Source organism: Teleopsis dalmanni, chromosome 2 (assembly GCF_002237135.1).
Source record: "Teleopsis dalmanni isolate 2A chromosome 2, ASM223713v2, whole genome shotgun sequence".
Taxonomy (NCBI): Eukaryota; Metazoa; Arthropoda; class Insecta; order Diptera; family Diopsidae; genus Teleopsis; species Teleopsis dalmanni.
Genome location: NC_051847.1, coordinates 28,803,454 through 28,829,886, shown reverse-complemented (window position 1 = coordinate 28,829,886; position 26,433 = coordinate 28,803,454). Strand labels below are relative to the sequence as shown.

General features: G+C 28.8%; 2 protein-coding genes across 2 annotated transcripts; both read left to right on the top strand.

Annotated features, from left to right (window-relative positions):
- The first annotated feature begins 20,497 nt into the window (after positions 1-20,497).
- On the top strand, positions 20,498-21,868 carry LOC119682702 (FMRFamide-related peptides-like). Its single transcript, XM_038096196.1, has one exon. It carries the CDS (start codon positions 20,498-20,500, stop codon positions 21,614-21,616), a length of 1,119 nt encoding a protein of 372 aa, XP_037952124.1. The 3' UTR covers positions 21,617-21,868.
- Positions 21,869-24,106: 2,238 nt separating this feature from the next.
- Positions 24,107-25,018, top strand: LOC119674197 (transcription factor Adf-1-like). The gene is made up of 4 exons (XM_038085323.1): positions 24,107-24,305; positions 24,372-24,531; positions 24,593-24,805; positions 24,961-25,018. The coding sequence occupies exons 1-4, from the start codon at positions 24,107-24,109 to the stop codon at positions 25,016-25,018; spliced, it is 630 nt and encodes a 209-aa protein (XP_037941251.1).
- Positions 25,019-26,433: the final 1,415 nt, after the last annotated feature.

The following is a 26,433-nucleotide window of genomic DNA, read 5'->3' as shown; positions in this document are numbered from 1 at the left end:
ATAAATTTGTGATCAACCCTCAAGGATAAAAGTGTGAAAGAAAGGAGTTCCTTGAAAATTACGTTCGCATAGACATTTAAAGTTACAACATAATATTAAAGGCGACAATATGTATCCGATTTCGAGTCTATAAAAGTCCATAAATGTTGTGCTAACGTAAACTTGAGTGAAGAAAAGTTTCAAAACCACAAATTATATAAACAAACGCACACAGTCACACAAATAGCTGAAGCACTGAGCATTGAGGTTCTCACGTAGGCAGTAACTAGCCATCCAACTAATTTAGCGAAGAGGACACCACTTTACAAGGAAACTCATTATTAAATATAAGTTAAGAATTTTCAAAAAGTAACACAAAAAATAAGCACTAAAATGGGCGGTATTTATTGTCGTCAATTAGCATATTACCATTGCAAGTATAGCAATGTGGCGTCACAATGTTGCCAAGCATTCAGCAACTTGTTGCGTATGCTCAACCTTTTGAGCAACATTAACCAATTTAAAATATCTTGTGTAGAAGGTAAAATTGCAAACGTGATGCAGTTTTCTTACGTTTTTTGAATTTTTTTTTTTACTCAACCTTTTTCTATGCATAATTTTTGTCTTAGAAAAAATAAATAACAGAGAAAATTATTTTGTGGCCATGTTGTATTTATTTATGATGACAAAATGTACTTGTCACTCATTGTTACACGCGTTCCTATTCTTCTGTTAGGATTCCTTTTGTATGTGGTTTCCTAATAAAACCTACATACGTGCACTTTTGCAATTTCTGTCATGCATTTCTGTTGGCATGTAATGCTTTTCTTTATTTAATTTTTTTATTTTTTGTTTTATTAGAAAAATATATGAAAGTATATGAATTTGAGTGATTCAATTTTCAAACTCATATATTTCTTCTTTATGCACCTATGTGCTGAATATAAAGATTTGTAAAAATTATTGTAAGATATATTTAGTTTATTAAACATTAGACAAAAGAATGCACTGATAAAACCGAACCCCTATAAAAACATTCTTAACAGGTTTCATTACAGGTCATTATGGTCTGAAATATCACCTTCATAAACTACGATTATGTGCTAATTCGAGGCAGATTATGCCTCGAAGATGAGGAAACTACTATGCATATTCTTTGTGACTGTCGAGCTTTAATAACGCACAGAAGATACTTGTTTTATAAAGCTTTAAAGGGCTATGTGTAATAAATAGTGAAATTGGTACAATCTCCTGGCCGTAGTACCTGCTGTTTTATTCGCGTCAAAGCTTTAATAATAATACAAATAAAGAGTTATTCATTCCGTAGCTCCATTTCTGTGGTACATATCACACACCACTATCATCCAACAGTACCGTGTGTTTAGTTTAGAGCCACTTTTGTGCATTATTTTAGGTATGAGTATAATTTTTGACTCACATACCTTAATACATAACGAAAAAAACTAGATTTCCAACCACCTCTTAATCCCAAAATATACATTACACTACGCAGCAAGACCAGGTAAACTGCTACTTTCAATATAAAAATGTTGGATATATAGTAAGTACTGGTTTTATACCAAAAATGCTGCAACAAACATAAAAATAAATTTTTGCCGAAATATCTTTTCCCAATGCGTACTTAAATACAAGGGAACTACTGACTTATTGGAGTATGAAATATGTTTTATGTAACATATTCTGTGTTCCCGGTTACAGAGGTTTAAAGGTGAATAAGCTATTAAATGAGCTAGTTAAGATAGGCGCACGTCTCTTACTAGACAATCAAACTGTCATTGACATGCCAATCCTCATAGACTCTAATCTCTGTAGAGTATAAAAAAACAAATAGATAATTATTAACAAGGAAAGATTATTTTGGTCTTGAGTCTTAATTCATTTTTCTTTACTTTAATAGTTATCGATATATTTTCATAATAAGAGTAATTAATTAAATAATGGCAAAGAGACTAAAAACTAAACTTAACAAAAGTTTAACAAAAGGTGAGTACATCTTACACTTTGCTTGATTAGTTAGTCAGCTAGCTTGGAAGGTCCATTATCTTCAAATGTAAGGGAATCAATGGAACATATTTTGATTGTCTTTTGAAGCGTTTGTAATAGTCCATTTCTTTTAGGAAATATAAAACTCACCAAATAGCAACAAATTATATATCACAAAAAATGCTGATAGTTGTTGCTTCACTGTCTTTCTATAATGAAATTTACTACTGTAGTACTAGTGATATCTGAAATCTTAGTGATTTCTTTCTTAATTAGGAGGAGTACTATGTTAATTTAATTTTATAATTTTATTAATTATTATATATAGTTTTAATAAGATAATATATGTAATTAAAACTTAATGAGAAACTATAATATTAAATACTTTTATAATAGTTATTATTAGTCATAAATATATGTAATTATGTATTTAATTTTATCATAGTTTTAGTGCCTTCCTACATTAAGAGGAGTACTATGTTAATTTCATTTTATAATTTTATTAATTTTATAGTTTTAATAAGATTATATATGTAATTAAATCTCAATAAAAAATTATAATATTAAATACTTTTATAATAGTTATTATTAGTTCATTATTAATTCATTTAAGCATATAAAAAATACTTCTAATAAATGTTTTTTTCATATAAAAATGTAGTTTTTTCGACCATAATCCGCAACATGTTGGTAAGTATGAAATATTCAAAGTTAATCTGCATCATTTACACCAACACATTCACATGTTAGCTTTTCAATATGTTGCCTGATAAACTGTTGCTTCCCACTAACAGTTCAGCTTATGACGCATCCTTAAACATAACTGCTTAAGCTACAATGTTCTTTTGTTCCTGTTACTGCTGCTGCTCCTACTGTTCACTGTTCACTGTTGCTGTTGCTGTTGCTTTTTTTCATTGCCATTGAAACATTGGTCCATGGCGAAGGATGCTGCATATAAAACACGAAGTTACAACCACGTAGCAAACAGAAGTGTAGTGATCCTAAAACGTGCAGCAAGTGATAAAGAAAATATTTTGTTAATAAAATAAATAAAATAAAAATTATATTCGAAAAAGTTTAAATATATTTGGAATTTATTTTTCTTATGAAATTTATAGATTTGGTTTCTTAACTTAATATTATAAAATGTCTAAATAAAATATGAAAATTCATTGAATTAAAATTAAAATTCTAACTAAATTAAGTTGTTTGAAAAAGGATTTAATAAATTTAATAAATTTTAATAATTAAAAGGTGAGTTTAAAGTGTTTGGAAAATTAATATTAAAATACAATAAAAAATTGATAGAATTTTATATTTAAATAAAAAATAATTAGTTTATAAGTATCAGTAAATAAATAAATTATATAGAAATATTTGTAATTAATAGTTAAAATTCAATCTTGCGAAAAAAAATTTTGTTCTTGGTATAATTGAACAAATTAAATATAGTTTTCAGCAATTAAATTGTTTATAAATATATTTTTTATACATTAATTTTTATGTATATGAAACTTGGAAATTACAAATACTTTTTAATGTGAAAAATACAATTTAAAAAGATAATATGAAATATTTCAAAATCTTAAAATAATTATATTAATATATATACATTAAAAAATTATTTAAAAATTAACAATAAATAAACTGTTGAGAAAAAGAATAATAATAATTAAAAAAAATATAAATTATGAAATATAATATGATTATAATATATAATTATAATAAAAATTAATAAAAATTTATAATTATCAAATATAATATAATTAGAATCATAATAATGAAATTAATTACTAATAAATCATATATATATGTAGTTAGTAGAAAGTGAAAAAAAAATATTCCTATAATACTGATTTCTTATAAGAGACTGTTATTTTAAAGGTGATCCAAATCCACTTCATTTTAAATTGAAATATTTAAGGGTCTCCATCCTAATAAAATTAAAAATATAGGTGATTGAAAACATAGTAGGGATTAACTTCTAGTTGGAACTCTTCTATTGTGACATTTATTAATTTAGTTAGCATAAATAACGTTATTTAGGAAATATATATTTAATGAACATAAATGAACGCCATTTTCTTTGTTAAAAAATTAGTCGGCGTGACTCCATTTTAATTAAAATCACTTATTTTACGCAATTCTTCCTACCACGCTTTATGCCTATGTGGGTTACTTCAAGAGCTATATGATACATGCTTGATATTGTGAACTTACTTTTTCGATAACACTAACGAACTAACGATATATGCCAACTAACGACAAGTAGTAAACTCAATTGATTAGATGTACAATTGGTTATAAGTTAACGTATACTTGTTATTCGTGATTTCCATGTAAAAAGGTCCAATATTAAAAAGCAATTCTATATCGAACCAATATCGCAATCCATTGCTCATAACGTTCAGTATGTTTGAAAAAATATGAGCCAATAATTTCAGCAGGTCATAAAGCATATCAAATTCAATTGGTGCTGAATATAAATCAGACACGGAAAATAAAGGTGTCAACTTTCACATATAGATATAATATATATTCACAAATAGATATTTAAGAATATATATTCAGAACAGTGGTGTAGCCAAGATTGCGCCAAGGGGCATATAAAATATATATAGATATATATTTTTTAGCAATATTTTTGCAATTCATTTGCATTGAAATATAATATTATTTATTAAATTTTCAATGCGCCACTGATGTAAAATGTTATAATAACAAAATAGTTTTTAATTATATGCTATTAAAAATTAATTAGTCATTAACACTTAGTGACATGTGAAGTACCTTTAAAATATTAATAATTGCATATATTTTAAAATATATATATAGTATTAATTTAAATATTTTAATAATAATAGTTGATAACGTGATAGTTGTTTATAGTTCGAATAGGAGAGGTTGGGTTAGGTTAGGTGAAGTAGTGGGAGAAACAAAACATTTTCAATTAGCTAAAAAAGGTGTTTTGATTCCATAATTCCTCGTAATAATGGGTAGAATAATGGTCATGACAGGACCAGCTGGAAGCAGTGATAAATGCGAGTGTCATATTTTGCCTATTATAAATATATCTCTCTAATTTACATAAATGAATTATTAAATATTTATTTATTTGTACTTTTTTTGAAAACTTAAAACTTTCTGCAACTGAAAATATAAATATTTTGTCGCATAAATTACGTGCAATTATAAATTTTCTTCGAAATTTTTAATCAGCCGTCACGAATATAATTGCATTTATATTGTAGTTTACTACACTAATAATTTTAACTTTTTATTTCGTATACTATAATAAATAGAATAGTTATGACCCTTCGGTAAATACAAATGATAAAATCTTTTTACCTGAATTTGTTATGAAACAATTGTTTATTTATGTGAAATAGAATTAATAAATATAATGAAAATAGGAATGAGATAATTATAAAAAGTACAATTATAAATAAAAAAGTGACACAATTTACTGCAACAAATATAAATAGTAAATTATTGTAAAAATCCTAACAACAATACTTATACAACTTTATATATAACACTTTTTAATATTTAATGGAGTGAGTAATAAAACAACAACCTTATTCAGGAACATAGTACTCTTCAAGAGTACCACATTCATTTCAATACTTCTGCAATTTTTCTCCTAATATTTCTTGTGGAATGATTTAACCTCAAAAAACGTTGCTTCAGTTTCTGGAATCGTTTCTTCATTGCAGCTAAATCACTTAATCTCTCTTTTCTGTGTAGGTCTTCAAACAGATAATAGTCAGTTGGAACTAAATCCAGAGAATACTCAAAGTACACATTATTATTTATTGAGACAAAAATAAATTAAGATACGAAAATCTTGATGGAAGAGGCTTTTTTCAGCGTCATTTCTTTAATGTCTTTTTCCAAACACACTAATATGCCACATAATATTGGCTGTTAATTGTTTCTTCTCACTCAAAGTAATTAATGGATAGATTATTGTGCGTATACCAAAATATGAAAACCGAAGTCTCACCAGTTCAAATTCACGTTTCGGTTGTTCTACGATGCTTTTATTGATTGCTATTAATCTTGCTAACTGCCAATTTATTTATAGGTCGAGAGGACCTATATTTTATCCATTATCATAAATACATGTAAAAATTCTACATGTACATTTACTGTATAGTCGCGGTTCTAAACAATGCATGGAATTTATTGTTTGGCGACATTTCGTTCACTGTGACCAATTGTGATACTTTCCATTTGCATTATCGAATATTCGTGTGAAATAAAACTAACACTTAGCTCTGATACAATATCATTAACATATCAATATCATATCATCTATTTCCTCAAACCGTAACTATCTTTCGGTAGTTAAATAGAATTATATCGAGTTCTTTGATGCTTTCTGGTAAAGTAACTGAATTAAGGCGTGTTTAGCATTATCAGCCCCTAACAGGAGATTTATCAGCAAACTTTCCATAAATAATCGATTTTCATAGAGCGTTTTCCATAGATCGATTTAATAAAACTTCTCAATTCAGTCCTTGATTTGTACAACATTTATTTCGTTATAACAGTAACTTAGTAAACTTAGTATCATTGCTTAGTATCCATGTTGTTAACTAAACATTAAATTGTAGCAAAATTTTGATAAATACCTTTTGAAGATTATCACTTTCCTAAAAAAAATTAATTAAATAATAAAGACATCATTTATATGTCTTCTTTCTAAACCTTTTTTTAATTTTTTTAATAATTTTTTTAATAATTAAACCAAATGCCACACAGTACAGTAACTTTTTGGGAATACAATAGTCTTTCGTTAGTTTTTTGTACATTTTCACTGTCCCAAATGCCACAATTTAGGACAACCAAATGTAATTGCTATATAATCATTATTTTTACAGTTAAATTCTATAAAACATTATATGGACCCCAATTGCAAATGAGCTAATATCAGTGAGGTCGAATACAGACATGGATTCATAGCCCTCCGCACAGATACAGTATTCCCTTCGAGACCTATGACTTACAACAAGGTTTTCAATAGAACTCCGCCTAATATATCCCAGGAAGAATGGGGTCTTTCCTGTGCAGCACGAACTGTTCTAGCTTGATATCAAGGTATAGTCAAGTGTTAAACATTTACTAGTCACGCATAAGCATGTCTATTCCTTATATGTTGCCCAAACTGCAGCTCTACCCTTCATTATGTCGCCCATTTTCTCTTGTCCCTCTTCGTATACAAAGCATAGTCCAATTGACATTTGGACCTACTTTCCTGAAGTAGTCAGGCTTCTTCGACTGGATCCAGATTGAACTCAATTGAAATTCCCATCCACTTTTTATTTATTTTAGAAAAGTAACATTCTTTGTAAGATATTTAAAACTAAATTTAGGTGTTTGGTATGCATTTAAAGTTGATTTAAATTAAAATTAAATTTTAATAATGCAAAAAAAAAATAAAATAGAAGCAGTTGTGAACTAAAGAAATAATATTTTAACACTTTTTAACAATTTTGTTTTTCTCTTAATAACTTTTATTTCAGTTAATAAATGAAATGATTATGCAAAATAATAACATTTTTGTTCATACGCTCAAGGGCCCACACGTACACCACACACGCCTATTTGAGCCCATCAATTATGTAATTTTATTTTATGTTAACACCTTCGTCGTGTTAAAAATTCATTTAAGCCAAATTTTTTCAGATTTGTATACCAAATCTGTTGACTTTGTGCTGCTCACTTTACTTAATATTCATGTTTCGCCATTAAAACCACATTTTTATCAGTTAATTGAGGCTGCGGCATCCTCATAAAAACGCTCGGTTGTGGCTGGATGAAAGCAAATTGCTGGTAATTGCTGTTTACTTGCTGTGTTTATTGCAGTCTTTTTAGTTTTTAATTTGATATTGTTTTTTAATCGCTACTATTTACGGTTTTTCCAATATATAACATCTCAAACATTATTGATTCACATTTAATATAATTACTTAAGAATAAATAATTATATAGCCAGTCATGATAGTAATTTTTTTTTTTTAATAAATTTAAATAATTTTAATAAGAATTTTACTAAAAAAACAATAAACTTGAAGTATCAAAGACAGAATAAATAAATTTCACTAATTAATGTTAATAAATACAAATATAATACATTAGAGATATAGATTCGCATCCATTATCGGTAAGAATACCGGGCTTGCCACCGTGCCAAGTAATATCAGCGCACACCTCACATAAAATTAGGATACGTATCAATTGAGTTATCTTTATAGATATATCATTTAAATGATCCGTTAATTCCTCTGATTGAAACATTTTTTAAAACATTTTTCTAACAGTTTAAGTAATTTATAGGACTTGACAGATCTGGACGACGATTCTTGATAAATTATGAAATTTATTTAGCGTACTCTTTAGCAAAAATTGATCTACCAAGATCAAATGTGAAACATTTAGTTATACTAGATGGTTGGTAGCAATGGCAGGTCAGTAGATAACTTCCATGTACCTCAATTAGCTATTTTTTGCCGTTTTGCTATCATATTCCTCTAGTATAAAAGAGTAGAGACTAAATCCATCCCATCAATTGATTGTCCTGATAGTGTGAGGCTAATCTATATTTAAATCTAATTTAAGAGTAAGACATGCTTTAAAACAAATCTTTTTAAGAAGTTTAGAAACTGTGTCTGAAGAAAAGAGATTCAAGTACTCCCTAAATTTCTAAAAACTCCGCATAGGATATAGTCACAAATCTCACTGAAGTTTAGGTCTCACTTTAAAAGAAGTCTTTAAAAAAAGTGAGTTTCAAAAACTCCTTAAATTTTTAAAAACGCTTACTACAAAATTTACATAGATTTTTAATTCAGCTATTGTCGGTACGGGACAATAGGTCTTAAACTAAATTGTGCGAATAGTTTAGATATAATATTGCATATAAAAACAGTTGTTGTCGCCTTAAATTTAGTATAAACTTCCCTAGAAAAAAAGACGTAATAATTACCAACAAAATGATTATAATCACTAAAATTATATATAATCCTTAATCAATTCACTGGAGATCAATCGATGTGACATTGAATAATGAGAGCACATCCCATATATACACATACACATGTATTCGCTTCTGCCGCACACAAATTTGAAGCTCCAAAAATCATTAACCCAATTATAATGAATAGGCAGAACTTATCGCTAATCACTGATTTTGTTCTGGATTTCTGAATACTCTTCATGTTCATGGAGAAACTTTACAGGTCACTAACAATCATTAAAATCATAAATAATCCGAAACCAATTCTCACGGAAACAATTAAATAAACAATAAATAGCATTAATTAAATTAAAATTTAATATAAATCTAATTAAATCATTTTAGTAAACCTCGTAATATTATTACCCCGTACTTACGTTTAAACATACATATCCGACTAAACCCCACACAAATTTGGAGCCACCCAAGAACACCATCAAAGGTCACTAACAATACGCGGTTATAATGGCCAAGTACAAGTACAACAACTAAAAATAATTCGTGTTCATTTAACAATTTGACTACAACAATCTATAACAATTATTTAAACTATAAATAACTGCAATTATTCCTTCACAGTGCAATGATTTTGTTTTTTCAATAATAATTTTGTTTTTTAACGTCCTAATGGGTCAGTATTTAAATCATACACTTTTTTTGGAGGAGGTTAAAAAAGGGGTTGTGGCTTAATCAAGACGGATCTAGATTCTGCTACATGACACCAATACTAGACTTCAAAATGAGAATTCCTATACTCTATCTAACCAGAGATAGCTGAAAAGCCTTTAGGGCTTCAGCAAACCTGCAGTTCAAATACTTACTGGAATATGGTACTAACGGGGTACTATGCCAATGCGGCTATGCTTCAACGGCGGCAAGTTCCACCAAAAGAATTATGTAGGAGGAGGAGGAGGAGAATGAAGAGGAGGTAGAATCTGGCGATCACTTCCTGTATTTCTGTCCAGGACCGCAGACAAGGCGATTTCAATGACTTGTGGATCGCTTTTCCACTGGCCTGGAATAGATAACGAAAGCAAATTGATCGGATCTCCTCAACTTCATCTAGAAAACATAATTGGTTTAACGAGGATAGTATACGAAGATAATAAAGGTTAACAACTCGCCTCTCGGCAAAATCTTTGAGGGCATCACATTGCACAATGTATACCTCCGAGGAAAAGTGCTGATAACTGTCAGCACGCGCCTTCTTAATCTAACCTAACCTGACACTAGTATAACGGAATTTCATTTACGCAGATATATCTGTCTAAGCCACACCAAAATCTGAAGTCCCCTAAAAACACTATCGACAATGACCGATTATAACATATACATAACAGAACTGTATCTATGTTTTGGAAACTTAAAAGTTCTATATAGCTAAAAACATTCCAATGTTATAAGAAACCAAATACGTTAAATAAATTAAAAAATTATATATAGCAAAATTTTATTACTAAAATACATTAGCTAAGCTTATTATTAATTTCTTATTAAAAACTATTTATTCTAAAATTACTTATAATAATATAAGAATTTCGGAATTATTTTTAAGTTTATTTTCGAAATAATACGAAACCAAATGTTGTGTTTTAGCTTCAATAGAAAAGTATTAGTTACATTTAATACCTACAAGCAAGATTAAAAGCTTAAAATATTAACTTAAATTTTGGTTAAACAAAATTTATTTCATTCAAGCTAATAATGCAACTAAATGCAGAAACCTCCCACCTGATGTTGAACCAAAACCTATTTTGTATATTAAGAATAACAATTTTTGCAAACCACAAAAACTCATAGCGCTTCGCACATTCACCTGTGCATTCAGGCGTAAATATCTTTTTTTTTTTTTTAATGAGTATGTGGCGTTGTGGCATTTATGCAGACAATATATGAATGTGCAAATTTTTGAATGATTGTTGAAACATCAACACTACATCACGGTTATGATGCAACAGGCATAAGGGGAGTAAATCAAAATGCCACACGGCAAATAAACTTCAAACTTTTGTTAGAGAAGCGACCATAAATGACTTTTGCGGTTTAGCTTATAACGAACAATAAATTGTTACTGGATTTTTTTTTCTTCTGATATAAATTAGTTTAGTCAACAGAAACTAAATTTAATAAAAAAAGTCTTGGTTGCAGTGGCAGGCCATTAGATAACTTCCATGTACCTCAATTAGCGATTTTTCGCCGTTTCGCTACCACATTCCTCGCAAGAACCGCTAGTATAGAAGAGTAGAGACTAAATCCAACCCGCCGAATTTAAATAATTTAATAGGTCTTTTGTTTTCAGCGATGAACAGTCTGATAAACTATCAAAGAAGTGTCTTCGTAAGAACCTATATCTTCTGGAAGCTAAAACCGGGCATTCACAGAGAAAATGTGATATGGTTTGTTATGCCTGCGGGCTTCTACAACTTCTGCAGTGAGGAGTATTAGGAATGCGCAGTTTCTCTGCATGGGTTCCTATACACCAATGACCATTAAGAATTGCAGTAAGCCTTATAGTGTTCACGCGGTCTCTTTTGATGAGTTTCGAGAATCTATTTTTATTATAGGTGAGACTTAGTATTTTAGTCTTAGTAAGTCTTAGTATTTTAATTTAATTTTGAAAACATATTGTTTTTAACAATGCCTTAATATAATGGCTGTGTGCGAATTCAAGAAAATTGTTGATAAATTAAAGGAAATAGTAAATTATGTCGGTATGGCAGCAAATGTTGGTATTTAACAAATTTTGAGTCGGGTAAATTAGATAACAAATTAGGTAAATAAGGTGTTACCATTGTGAAAATTTTATAAGATGCTTAATAAATAAATTTTAAAACTTTTAACCTAAAATAATAAATAAATAAATATTTAAATAATAGCAGTGCAAAAAATCCCTAGAAAATTTTAATTTACCTTACTTAAATTTTAATTTACTCGAACTCGCACAAGGCTTAAATTTACTATTATATTTTATTTAAGATTTTATTGCAAATTCATTTTAGAAACCAATTTATAGCAATGTTTCTCAACAAAAAATGTTGCTGCAACAAAATGAATGACTGGTCAAAATGTTTCAGCAACACTTCAGTGTCTTGCAATTGCATTAATAGTGTTTGCTATGATCTTCAATGTATAGCAAAGGTTAATTATTTAATTAGTGAATATTAAGACAAAATATTTCTATGGAATATAGAATTTTATATACATGATTGCATTATTGCTTAATTTGATTTTTGTATCCACTTAATTAACTTATCTTACTCAATACTTTGTACTTTCAAAATCTAATTGATTAAAAAAAATATTGCATATTTTTTCATATATAATTAAATTGTGTAATATTATTCTAACCAATTAAACAATATACAAAAAACTACACACATATTAGTCAAATGAAGCAACATTCACCAAAAAATTTGCTACATCACTCATACGCCACACTTCTGTTTTGTCTTGGAAGACATTGAGGGCCATCGGAGAAGCAAAACACTACAGTTATCGTGTTTGGCTTAAATTTAGATGTTAGATGTTAGCTAAATGATTTGTTAAATAAATGAATGGATAAGTGAGTGGACTTTATGCTTACTTTAACAGATTTTAATCCACAAATTGAAAAAAAAAACATTTTGTTTGACTATTTGTTTAATACTAATATTTAATGAATTGATGGAGTAGCTTAAGTGTTGCTTTGATTGTTGTCACAACTGTTAGTGCCAAACAACTAAACAGAAATAAAATCAGTTATACAAACAACTAAAAAATATAATGTTGCAGAATTATTGTACTCTACACCAAAATATATACTTTAAAATAAAAACTAATTTTAAATTATTTTTTTTTTTGGTTCCATGAAAAGAAATCCATTTTAAACAAGATTTTAATTTCAACCAAGTAAATTTCTAGACTAACCATATAGCTGTTTCGTATATCTCTAAATGATTTTGGAAATATCTAGTGGTTTAATGCTCTTTATATACCTTTTAGACTGCAAGTGACAGGAATGAAACACTGTCAAATTTGAAGTGTGAACCCTCGTGAACCAGGACATGATTTTGTAAGATCGTGTATCGACCGAGAAAGATTTCATAAGGCAAAAAAAGAAATATTTTATGACAGCAATAATCACTCACTTCTGCTCAGAGTAAGTTCATATCCAGTGTACTAGTCTTTTTGATATGCAGAAGAAATTTTATTACAAACTAACAAACTCAGGTTGGTTACTTGAATAATTTAGTGATTCTATTCTAGACAATACGATTATATCTAGTCTGTGTAGTTTAAGAACCTCTGAAGTGATTTAATATTTTATGGAGTTACCTCCCCAATACTATAAACTCCGGTTAGGTTAGGTTGGATAAGGAGTAAATCAAAATACCACACGGCAATTTAACTTCAAAGTTAAATGACCATCTCCCGAATGCTTGAAACTTAAGTTAGTTTAGGTTTGACAAGGTTGTAGTAGCAGTCTTGAGCACCAAAGCCCATGATACCACGGATGAGCCGCACTACATCTGCCAAACCTAAAAGACCACCTTTAACATAAAAGTCTGAAAGTATCTAGCGCACAAATAACGTCTCTTTAAGAAAGCTTGACGCTAATCGAGTAGAAGTAAACCAAACTGACAAGTCTACAAATTTAGTTATGTACCCAATTTTAAAAGACAATAGGTCAGAAAAAAAGCTCCAAAGATTTGGAAACATCTTTCTGAAATCAGTGCGGACCCATGAGATGAAGTACAGTTTCTTCTTTATACGCAGAGCCACAAGTGTCATTAAAGAATAGACCTTAAGAGCGATAGAAAATAGTTACGAAGTCTGATTGAAAAAAGATTCTTAAGCCTATAATAATAATGAAGATTCCAATATTTATGAAATCAACTTGAGAGTTTTTTTAATCATCAGCTTCAAATGTGTTTATAGTATATCTTTTTTTTTAAATTTTAGAGTTTTAATTATTTTCAGTAGTGGCGTTTATGTACAAAGTAATTGAAAGTTTTTTTATGACGTTTTATGTCTTTATGTAAATTTGTATTTATTATGACACACTTATCACAACTTTTGTTTATTAAACTTTTAGGTTTATTAAAAACCTAAAACAGAAAGGTCAATACTTGTCAAGATTTTATTAATATTTTTTATTTCTATCTTTAATAATAGTAGCTTGAGTTTTGTTTTCGAAAATTGCTGTATCTGATGACTTCAGTTACCAAATATACGACATGCATCTATAAATTTTATTATTGCCATTGTATTAACTAAAAGCCCAGTTTCATAACTTCGTACTTCAAACTTTAAAGAAATTATTTCCACATTGCAACACTAAAGCTAACTAAAGTTAATTAAAGTACATTAATTTTTGTAGTAAAATCAAAAAATCTAAGAGAAAAAAATAAAAAAGAAAATTTTCAAATTAATATATTTTATTTATTTTTTGTTTATTTAAATTTTAAGTTGCTTGCTTCAAGAGAACAATAAATTTTAATAAATATTATTGTAGAACTCATTATTTTATATTTTTCATCACTGATCTTGGAAATAATTATTGTATTTAATTATTCGTAAATAGTTTTTTGAGACTGCAAGTACCAGGAATCGAACTCATGCCCTGCCAAATTTGAAGCTTAGAGTCAGCGCACCGTAATCAACTGACCCAAAGCCGTACTTGACTTTTATGTTCGCACATTTTTCTGGAGTTTTGTTACTTTGCTGTGAAAGCTTTATGTTAAAAAAATAGTAAATAATAATAAAGAGTAATAATGGAGTAATCACAATAATAATAATTTTATAGGAATTATAAATTTAAATAAACGTTATTGCAATTATAATTATTTTTTCTATATAATTTGTTATTATTGATTTATATTTCAAAATAATAAAATATTTACATATTAAAAAATATATATTAAGCAGTTTTTAATTGAAGGACAAATTACAAGTAAATGTCTGGTATTCTGTAAATATTTATCTAGAATTAAAAAATAAATTATATATTAAGAATAACATTTTAATTTTTCTGAAGGAAATTTAAATAATATCTTTTAACAACATATATTTATATACATTGAATATACATATACAAGTATTTTATTAAATTATTTTTAAACTCTTTTAATTGTATGTTATTGATTAAATCATAGAACTGTAGAGCAAAAATGCCAATTTTCTGTAATTAATTGTGATTAAAGACAATTCACATAACAAGGCTCTACAGTATTTGATTACTACAATTAATCTAAAAAGTTATTTAAATCGCCTTCTTTTATATATAACGAGTTTAAAAATATTATATAAAAATTTAATTCTAACCTGAAATACTAGTAATAAATTGATTCACTATAAACTGGTCTTTCTAACCTCAAAGATTTTTAATGAATTGTTAAGTAAAGATCAGCTTTTCTGATCCCAAATATTATACAAAGATTTGCTTAATATAGACTGACCTCTCTGATCTAAAATATAATTATTATATAATATTATATTATAGAGAGATTTGTGTTATATATACTGGTCTCTCTGATCCCAAATATTATTGAAAAATTTGTTTAATATAGACTTATCTCAATGATCCCAAATATTATTAAAAAATTTGTCTTATACAGACTGGTGTCTCAGATCCTAAATCCTAATTGAAAGATTTGTTTAATATAGCCTGGTTTTCTTGATCCCAAGTATTATTACTGCTGATGACTTTGTAATTTGGCCAACAATTCTTTAAGAATTTTTGTAGTTCCCCAATGTAGGTTCACTAAGTGATCGCTGGTAAGAAGCAATCTATAGGTTATTATAACTAAATGAGGAATGAGTTGATATAGTTGCTTAATTAGCATTATTCTTAAAATATCCACCAACATAATAATAATATCATTAGATTTTGGACACAATAGAACCCTTGATCGCAGTGCTAAAGTTTTCAATATAATAATAACAATAGTATATAATCGTCACCTACAAACACTTACTAGAAACAATAAAATTGCAATTCATTTCTATACCTGAATCTAAAATAGTGCTATATAAACGATAATAGTTATTCATTATATTGTGTTAAATTGTCGGACCCAACAGACTTTGCTCTTAGTATATTACTTGCTTTATATGGTATAATACGGCACTTAAAAGATTCATAACAGCAATATTTTAAAAAAAAACTTTTACTGCTCTATTTAAAATAGACTAAAAAGTTGAAAGGTCTGTCAATTTCATAAGTTTTTAATTTTTTTATGTTTCTAAAATAAAATGCAATGAAATAAAATAAAATAAAATAAAATAAAAAACAATTTTCAGATTACTAGGATCGAATTAAGCAATTATAATAACATATAATATATATAATAATTGTTATTATTAAATCTCTATTCATATCTATAGAGTTATAATCGAATTATAATAGAGTTATAATAGTTATCTATATATAACTATTATTATTAATTTTACTATGAAATTATCATTATTTGCCATTATTTAAATTGCTATTTAAATTAGCCAATCTTATTTATTATAATATATGAAAAATAAAATTTTGATAACATAAATTTTCTATAAAATAATAGAACTAGTGATCTATTATGCCCTAAAATTAGTGAGTTTTTTTTTAATTCTATGTCTTTAATATATTGTTTGACACGCTTTCTTTCCTTTGATTTCTTCAACCGATTTAAATATTTCCGTTAGTATTAGTACCTGTCGTAAGAGGCGACTAAAATCCCGGTGCTACGCCGACCGGGACCAGTTGAGGTTGGACTCGTTGTGGCTATGGTTAATACCCAAACTTACGCGGGAAAAATGATCAAGCATTTATTTATCATTCAATCGGCGTAGAGTTGCCAATTAGATTAGCAGAGGTTGTAGGGAGGCCTCGCATCAAACCAAGATCGAAGTTATCTCTTGCACATATTTCTTTATTGATATCGACGGAAATTCTTTGAACTTCCAATGGGGCGTTGATTAAAGCCTTGGATTAATACACGTGTCTTTAAACACCGTAGAGATCTAACCTTCCAAATTGAAATGTTAATGATTATGAACTATTTTATTAGAATTAGAACTACATTAAATCTTCGAAAATTATTTTAGCATCCGTAAAATTTAAAAAATTAAATATACTATAAACTCCCAACCCTAATTTACCCTTGTGTATCTCTCATACATATAGAACCTAATTCTTACTTATTACCAAAATTAAAAAATTCCTTATATTATATATTATTGTGCTGCAATAAGTCACTTTAATTGCAGCAAGGATAAGACATATTTTGTTGCCACTTTAACATGGGTATGAAAAAATGATATGGAAGACTGGAATGCTTATTTTAAAATTTACTTTTATTTATATTTATTTTTTTGTGCTTTCATTACAATGATATCTACACTAATAACAACATAACATCAAAGGTTCAAGTAAATATTGTATGAATGTATGATATCCTGCATATTGTTCCCGGGAACAATTCAATTAGTTTGCACAGAAGTTTGGTTGTTACTTCGGAAGCGATATTTGATATTTTTGATACTCGTATCAGGCAGTTTCGTTGAAATATGTGAGATAAAAATAACACATTTCAATCAGGCTACAAAATTTGCATAATCATGTGATATTTAATATTTGAAATTATCACACGTGTCGATATATGAGTATTTGAAGGAATCCCACAAAAAATACTTTGCATGTGGGCTGTTCACAAATTTTTTTCTGGTCTAAAAGTTTACTTATTTGTCTGAATATTTTTTGTTATTTTTTGATATTTAAATCTATGCATTAACATAAATCTATATACATTATCATAAAAGTAACAAGCATTTTTAGCTGTGGAGAGCTAACGTAAAAGAGTTGACAAAATCATAAAAACACAAACTCAATCCTCGGAGAAATCACAGCAGTAAAATGCGTTTTGTTGACACCACAAACACATTAAAAATGCCATTACTTCGGTGTTTCAATTACCTTTGATGTCTTTGATGATGCACAGCTCTGGAGTTATGATCCGCCTAATGTCATGCTGCAGAATTATGTTAACAAATTCATAAATATTTACTTCGCACAATGTTATTTACAGAGCTTCTGTATATTCATGTGGCGGGTGCATATTTCCAAACCATGTGAACGCAAGATGCAGTGCCTCCGAAGAGTATCACAGCACCACAGCACATAAATTAGTGTTATAGTAATATGAAGCTTTATAGTGTACGCTATGCAGAAATTAGCCAATAAAATGATTTTAATAATACCTTTGTGGCGGTTATGAGTAATACGAGCTATGCTTCATAATTTCTGTTATGCTTGAAAACTTTCAGGAAAGACTATTATATTGCAATATTTCTGAATTAGTTAAAAATTAGAAAAAATATTTGAGTCTATGGTCCTTGAAGGATCAATGTTATCCAATAAATTAAGATTATTATTAGTTAAGTCTATAGTAACGTCAGTAGCAACCTTTTTTCTCTTTAAATGGAAAGTATCGAAAGCTACAGTGTGAGAATTAAATCCATTAGACCCACTTCTAAAGAGTTAATTAAAAAGATTTCAGTCTATGGTCCGTGAAAGATCAATGTTATCCAATAAATTAAGATTATTATTAGTTAAGTGTATAGTAACGTGAATAGAATCCTTTTTTTTCTCTCTAGATGTAAAGTTTCGAAAGCCACATAGTTAAAAAAATTTCAGTCTATGGTCCGTGAAAGGTTAATGTCATCCAATAAATTAAGATTATTATTAGTTAAGTCTATAGTAACATCAGTAGCAACCTTTTTTCTCTCTAGATGGGAAATATCGAAAGCCATAGTGTGACAATTAAATCCACTAAACTCACTTCTAAAGAGTTAGTTAAAAAGATTTCAGCCTGTGATCCGTGAAGGATCATGGGCTACAATAAATTACAATTGTATTAATGAATTTTAATTAATATTTCAAAAAATTTAGATATAGGTTTATTTCAGCATTAGTATCAGTTAGTACATTTTGTTATTAAATTAAACTCCAAATCGGAAATCATTAATCGATATTAAGCAGATATACAATTGAAATATAATGGAATATAAATAATTCAAAAATAGATCATACTAAGTTTCCATTTGTCTCATATATGCAATTTTGCGCATTTCTTCTTTGTTCCATTAACTCCCAGTGGAGCATAGGGCCTCAACAATTCCTCTGGAACGTGTTATATTTGGAGCTGCCGTGCAGATGTTGTTCTATGAGTAGCGTGCTGATGTTAGTTCTACATCAATTGTCCTTAACTATGTTCTTGAAGGAACGCCAGGCCAGAGCATTAAAGCCATTAAATCCTCATAATAATTTACACATATAAAGAGCTTTCATATCAATGTGTTCATTATAAATAAATCTACTGATTTAAGGTAAAAAATATAGTATGCAATCCTTAATAACAAATGTCCCACAAGGGAAATAAACAAAATTTGAATAATTTGTCATATGTTTTGTATGTAAAATGTAGACAAAAAAGCTAAATCGGTTTTTACCAAAAGAAAGGAACAAATCTTAATTTCATTAAAATAAGTAGTAAATAGTTAAGTAGTTTTAGCTGCAGTGGAAACATGATGTTAGCAATAGAATAGATTAGAATTAGAATTAAAATAATTTAGAAAACGAATAGAAATAGAATAATATAAATAAAATAGTAATAGAATAAAATAGTAATAGAATAAAAATAAAAGTGAAATGGAAATTTGATATAAATATAATAAAAATATTTAAACAAAGCTGAAACAGACATATCATTGAACATAAATTTTGATTATCAAATGGTTTATTTAGAACAAAATAACTACCCAATATACATACTGTATATTTATTTAGAAAACTATTTTTTGAAAATTATTTTCATTATTTTTCTCAACTTATCAATGCTCCCTCGTATGAGTTTCTACATAGTGGCACATGCAAAATAAAATGCATTTATGCACTTCGTTAACTTCGCACATACGCCGCTTTTCTTAACCGAGAAAATGATGGGTTTAATAATTTATCTGTTAATTAGCGAACACACGCGCGGTGCATAACGGCTCCTCGTGTTTCATCTTGGCCACAACTTCATCTCAAATTAACGTTGGTGGAACTTGAAATTGTGCCGCCACTGCTTGTCGTTTTGCGATTATTGTGGTAAGCACGTTTATGGGTTTTCTCGATTTCGTTGAAGTTGCTGAAGTGGCCGGAGTCGTTATAGTTGTTGGTTTGATTAACTTTTTCATGTTTTTTCATAATTTTTATTGGTTTTAACAATCACCTGTAAATTAAAAGCTGTAGTTTGGCGCGAAGTTATTCAAAATTATAGTTTCAATTTCAATCCAAAAAGTAATTGTCTGTAATTGAGATCAATTATAAAATGTTTCTTCGACTACTTATTACATATTTATAGCTTAATTACTGAAAACTATAAAATTATTACTTCATTTGCATAGCTTAATTAATAAGAACTTGATTTTCAATTTCAGTGTATTTTAAATATCCACTACTTATTCTCTTTCCAGTGTAACTTCGTAAAAATGTTGCATTTATTGATTTTTCTATTATCGATTTATCAGCTACAAACGTTCAGTTTCAGCGAGATTATTGATAACCCGAAATCTAATGTGCTGGACGAATCGGATGATTATAACTCGCTACTAACACCAGAAATACCATTTGATCCGTTGGACTCATCGGAGAGTGTTGAGGAGAGTAATGTACCAATAATAAAATCTGCTCGGGATCAAACTGAAGTAGCATTTCTTCAACCCATTTCTGCTGTAAATATCGATTATGCCAAGAATTCCATTATATTGAAATTCCGCAAGGATCGTCCTAAATTACGCATGAAACTTTTATCCGAAGAGGCTGAGAAACGTAGAGCTCTGGAAAATAATTTTATGCGTTTCGGTCGCACGCCTAATGCTGATTTCATGCGCTTTGGCCGTAATCCCGCTGACTTTATGCGTTTCGGTAAACGTCAAATTGAGGAATATCCAACGGCGAACAGTCACGAATCTAAAAACTATAAAGAAGGTAATGAGCGTGCTGAACGCAGCACTCAACGCGATTCTCGTGGTGATAATTTCATGCGTTTTGGTCGCGTGCCAACTACTGATTTTATACGTTTTGGTCGAAACCCTGCTGATTTCATGCGCTTCGGGCGTAGTGGTGCCGACAATTTTATGCGCTTAGGTCGAAATCCTGCTGATTTTATGAGATTCGGTCGTAATCCCAAACAGAATTTTATACGTTTTGGAAGAAATCAAAAATCTTATATCGATAAGAATTTCATGCGTTACGGTCGACCTGATAACTTTATGCGTTTTGGTAGAACTCCACCCGAACCAGCTGACAACTCTGCAAACTTTATGCGTTTCGGTAAGATGGATCAGAATTTCATGAGATTTGGCAAGAGTGTTAACACACCAGATAATTCCAATAATACAAAAGTAATGCTACAGAAGAATGAAATTAAAGAGGCCGCCAAGATCTTACATCAAGCTGATAAAAGTGCAATCGATGAAACCAATCCCATGGATAAAGCCATAAGCGTGCTCTTTAATAAGCAAAAGCAACAAGAACAACAGCAACAAAAGAATTCGGATGAAATCGAGGATATGGATTTGGATTCAGATTATATTGTTAATAAATAAATTATATATAAAATGCAAAAATAATTATTATTTTAAGAAAATTATGGGGCAATCAAGTATTGCTAGGATGAATGTTTATATATATGTATATTAGAGTTACAGATGTTATGTCTTCTATTTAGTTTTTATTTACATGTTAAAGGTGAATTTTTACAAGGGCTGGATTAAAAGTTCACTTTTAAATGAATCTTATATTGAGCACTTACATACAATATATTATATATGATAAATATGTATTAAAACCAATTTAAAATCGCATTACAATATAAATATACTTAAATCAAAATTATTATATAAACAAAATATATATATACAAATGCATATACAAAAAACATATATTAACTTATATAGCAAAACCAATTAACATAATTTTAATAAATACTTTGAAAAAGTTTATATTGTTTTTGTGTAGACTTTTTTTTATTTACGATAATAATTATTAATAAAAAATTATTTTTGTTGAAGCCTAATAATTATAACTACGAAATTACGAAATGACGATTTAATACTTCCTATATGATTAGAAAAGTGCATCCTGGAGAAGGGGTACATAAAAAAACTAGATAAATATAAAATAAATTACGGTAACATAAATATCTTTCCCTTATTTCCTTAAAAATATATTGACTATAAGAATATGAATAGTAGAGTATTGACACAGCTTGGGGACCACTACCTTAGGGGTCATTTTTCATAACAAAATAATATCTGAATTAAATATTTAAGAATGTCATTTGCTCTCATACCTACTTACTCATCCCTTCACCTGTCTACATTCATATAGCAAAGTAATATTTTTTATTAAAATATGCGGCCAAATAGTTCGGAATTAATTTATCTTAATACTTTATAAAGAAATTTTACATAAAGCATAGTACGAGTACTTCAACTCCAAGACTCTTCATTATTGTTCATTAATAACAATACGAAAATATGATTTAAATATTGCATATGGAATTTCTGTTACCAAAACAGATTAGGAGCTCTTCTCCAGATTTAGTTCTGAATTATATTCACAAAGCTTTAAAGGGAATTTGGTACAATAGCAGTCTTCTGGCCGCAGTGCTGACTGTTGGGCGATTGTCGATTTCTCGACAATAGTTTTATTAATATTATAATAATATGATTCAAATATAAATGAGTACTAAGATAACATCTAAAATATTTTTAAATTAAATAGCTACCAGATTAATACACATTGTAAAATAAATGAAATGACTAATAAAAAAATAATAATAAGAAAAATATAGCGATTGCGCTATAACAAATGTGAACTTCGACGAGATCAGCTTTGCGAGGCCTCTTTGGGTTTCTTTCAAAAAACTCAAAAGTGTAGAAAAAATAGACAAATGAGCTGAGTTGTACGTTGTACACTACGTATTCATACAAGACAAGAATGAATTTATATATAGATATATATATAAATGAATATATTTTTAAAGAGTTATGATAAATGAAACAACAATGTAAGCATCGTTTCATTTATGGACAACTATGCCTGCTTGAAAAATGTGACCCGAAATGGAACCTTTCAAACTTGTGTTTGTTTTATATAATAGCATAAGTATTGCCAGATATATGGGTACCATACCATATTCTTCAGTAAACCCAAAATCTCCAGTATTTGTCGAGCCATCCCGCTGAGATGAATGGTACTACGTTAGTTTATCTTTCAACGGAGAAGACTCATTCTTATTCGGTTGTATTGAATTTGTTCCATTTGCCAATAAATTTTGTTCAGTCTCTTACTTGTTCTATTCTGGCTTACTTTTTTAGTCTAAATAAACGATTTAACTTGACAGAATTTCTGCCCTAATCGATTTTTCTTTCAATGTAACTGGTGGGTTGAATATAATTTATAATATTGCAAAAGTAAATGGCTCTGAGCTATGTTACTACTACTTCTAGAAGGCAACTATAATAGGCCTATAATCTACAATTTCAAACTCTCTTACCTTCCACACTCCAGTGCTAAGTAACCTCTCGTAGCCTAATATGTTACCAAAACCGACACATAACTACATACAATGGTCAATTAAGTACCTCTTCTAATGTAAGATTTACTCTTTAGTAGATCAACAACGCTAGCACAATAGACCTCAAGGGACACTGTGTACACTTTTTTGTTATAATTTATGGTGTTACCAACCACAATTTTCTGACTGCTAAAGTAGTTTCTAGTTCAATTTACCAATCAAATTTTATTTAATTTAACAATCTTAAGTACTTCCACTATTTCAAACCAAAATTTAGAATTTTTAAAATTGTTTCGAGAACATTTCGACAAACTTATAAAGTTCTTTCGAATGCAATTAAACTAACTATTAAAATTAAACCGACGACACTACCAAAAAATCTGCATGCAGCAGAAACTCTCCATCTCATCAAATTATTTTTATTTTGCCGCACAGCAGCGAAGTATAGTGCCAAAAACGAATATATAGTTTGAAATCTACTGTAGTACATTATTTATGTTATTGTGAATTGAATATGTCATCTAACACAACACAAATGTCAATCGTTTGCATTTCAGAGATGAAGAATTCGAAAAGAGTAGCAGTGGAGGAAGAAATTATTGGAATGGTTAAATTAAATCCATTTTTATATGAAAGAAAACATGAAATGTACAAAAATAAATGTATGCGAAACAAGAAATTTAATGAACTTGGAAAAAAATTAAATGTTCCAGGTAATGCACTCACAATTTACATATTTTGAAGGATACTATTTTTTTGTTGTAAATATTTTCATACAGCACAACAGCTGAAAGCTAGATGGAGAACATTGAAGGATAAATTTTTTCAGGAATTTAAAGCGGAGTTGATACCATCAGGGAGTGCTGACGAAGCAGTGAAAAGCAAATGGAAGTGGATGGAGCGTCTGCGTTTTTTAGAAAACATATACACGCCTGTAGAGTAAGTACATATATGAATAAGGAAATAGCTCAATAAATACATGGCTATTTTATATTTACAGCAATTCGCCTTGCAGTAGTTTAAATATCAGTAAGACGGTACAGGAGTTACAACAGAATATGACTTCGTTAGTTGATCGTGCAAAAATAATAGCCGAACCTTCTGTGCCCAAAAGTGCTGCGCAGCTATTTTTTGAGAGTTTAGCAAAACAAACGGAAGAAGCCGAACTAACACCAGCAGAATTTTGCAATTTGCAAATTGAAATATTAAAAGCGTTCAACAATTGCATACATAAAAATGAATCAAAAATCAATTCAACTATTTCTAACTTTATTTAATAATAAATATTGATAGAAGCAATACGAAATAATAAATTTTTCAATAAAAAAATAAATGTTAAACCATCTTTATCTTGTTCATAACTAACAGCTTGAAGGCGGCTTCAATACCAAATTACTTGCAGATGTTCTGCTTGCAGCAAATCTAAAGCGTTGCATCGCATATGCAGTCGCATTTGCTGCGCAGCGAAATATTGTCAATACATGCAGTTTGGAGTGCATTGCTATATATTTTTTGAAATTATTGTGAATTATATTTAGCGAAATAATATCAAAATTTGCATACACAGTTTGAAATGTAGTGATATCTGTTTTTTTAGACTATTGTGAATTATATTTTAAATTTTGGAAATTGCTAAATTTGAAATTAACAATAATTCAAAATAGATTAAATAATTTTCAGCACAAAAAAAGTGAATTTGCAAAATTAATGCGTAATTTAAATTTGTACATTCATATGTATAATATAGCACTTTCTGGAACATAAAATAGATACAAAATCAAACAATTGTCAACAAAACTTAACAGTTTCGCTTAACTATTGCCCAGCGAGCAGTAAAAAAACTAATATCATTCACAATAGAGTTTTGACAATCACATATGTAAGAGGTAATTGGTGTTGAAAATATTACGTTGCATATTGCCTTTTAAATCAATTGTAGAATCATAAGAAAGGGAATTGTTTTTATAAAATCAAGTAATTTTGCAAATGCAACGTTGAACAGAGATATTGAATACCCCTAATATCTCTGTAGCAACAATTCGAGCGCTACTACACATGCTGCTCTTCATATTAGGTCTGTTCCACGAACTACTCCTAGTAACTTTGAGTAACACTGGGTATACACAAGTGCGTTTCTCCAGCAAATTTTCGATTAAATGAGAACATCTGCGAGAACGTAACATCCCTGTCGAAATTTGATAATGCTATACAGACTTTACTTTTATATCAAGTAAAATTTGTGTTGATGTGTGAGTCAGCTGTTTTGGTTTAAATTTCAATTTTTGTATTGTTTATAAGCTATTCCATGAAAATCTGTGTAAAGAGCGTATTTTGGCACTTTATTTCTGTTACGCTTTCAGTTTGTACTTTTCTTGTGTTTTACTTGAATTTTACTACGTTTAGCTCGTCAAACAAATCTATTAATATATTTAGAGCATCAACAGTTTCAGAACTCCTGCACTAACATTTGGAGAATCACTACTCTAGCTGATCATTCACAATAGTTTCTGTATCAACAAGTATGTAATCGATAACAAAAACATATAAACCAAACAGCTGATGCTTGCAGCGAACAAAAACGTTGCGTTGTTTGTACGTTCGTTAGAGTCTGTCGAGCAGATAAAATAGTTTTTCTTATTAAGTAATAAAATTTTGTAATTGCAAAAGAACTAAAGTAAATACATATTAATAAAAAGTTATCTTTACAACTAAGTGCAATTATAGAAAACTAAATTTTAATATTTAGTTCATGAAAGCGAACTGCCGGGGTCAATAGTCCAATCATTTTCATTTTTGTTTTTAGTATATTCTTTGCATTGTTATAAGTTAAACTAACAAAAA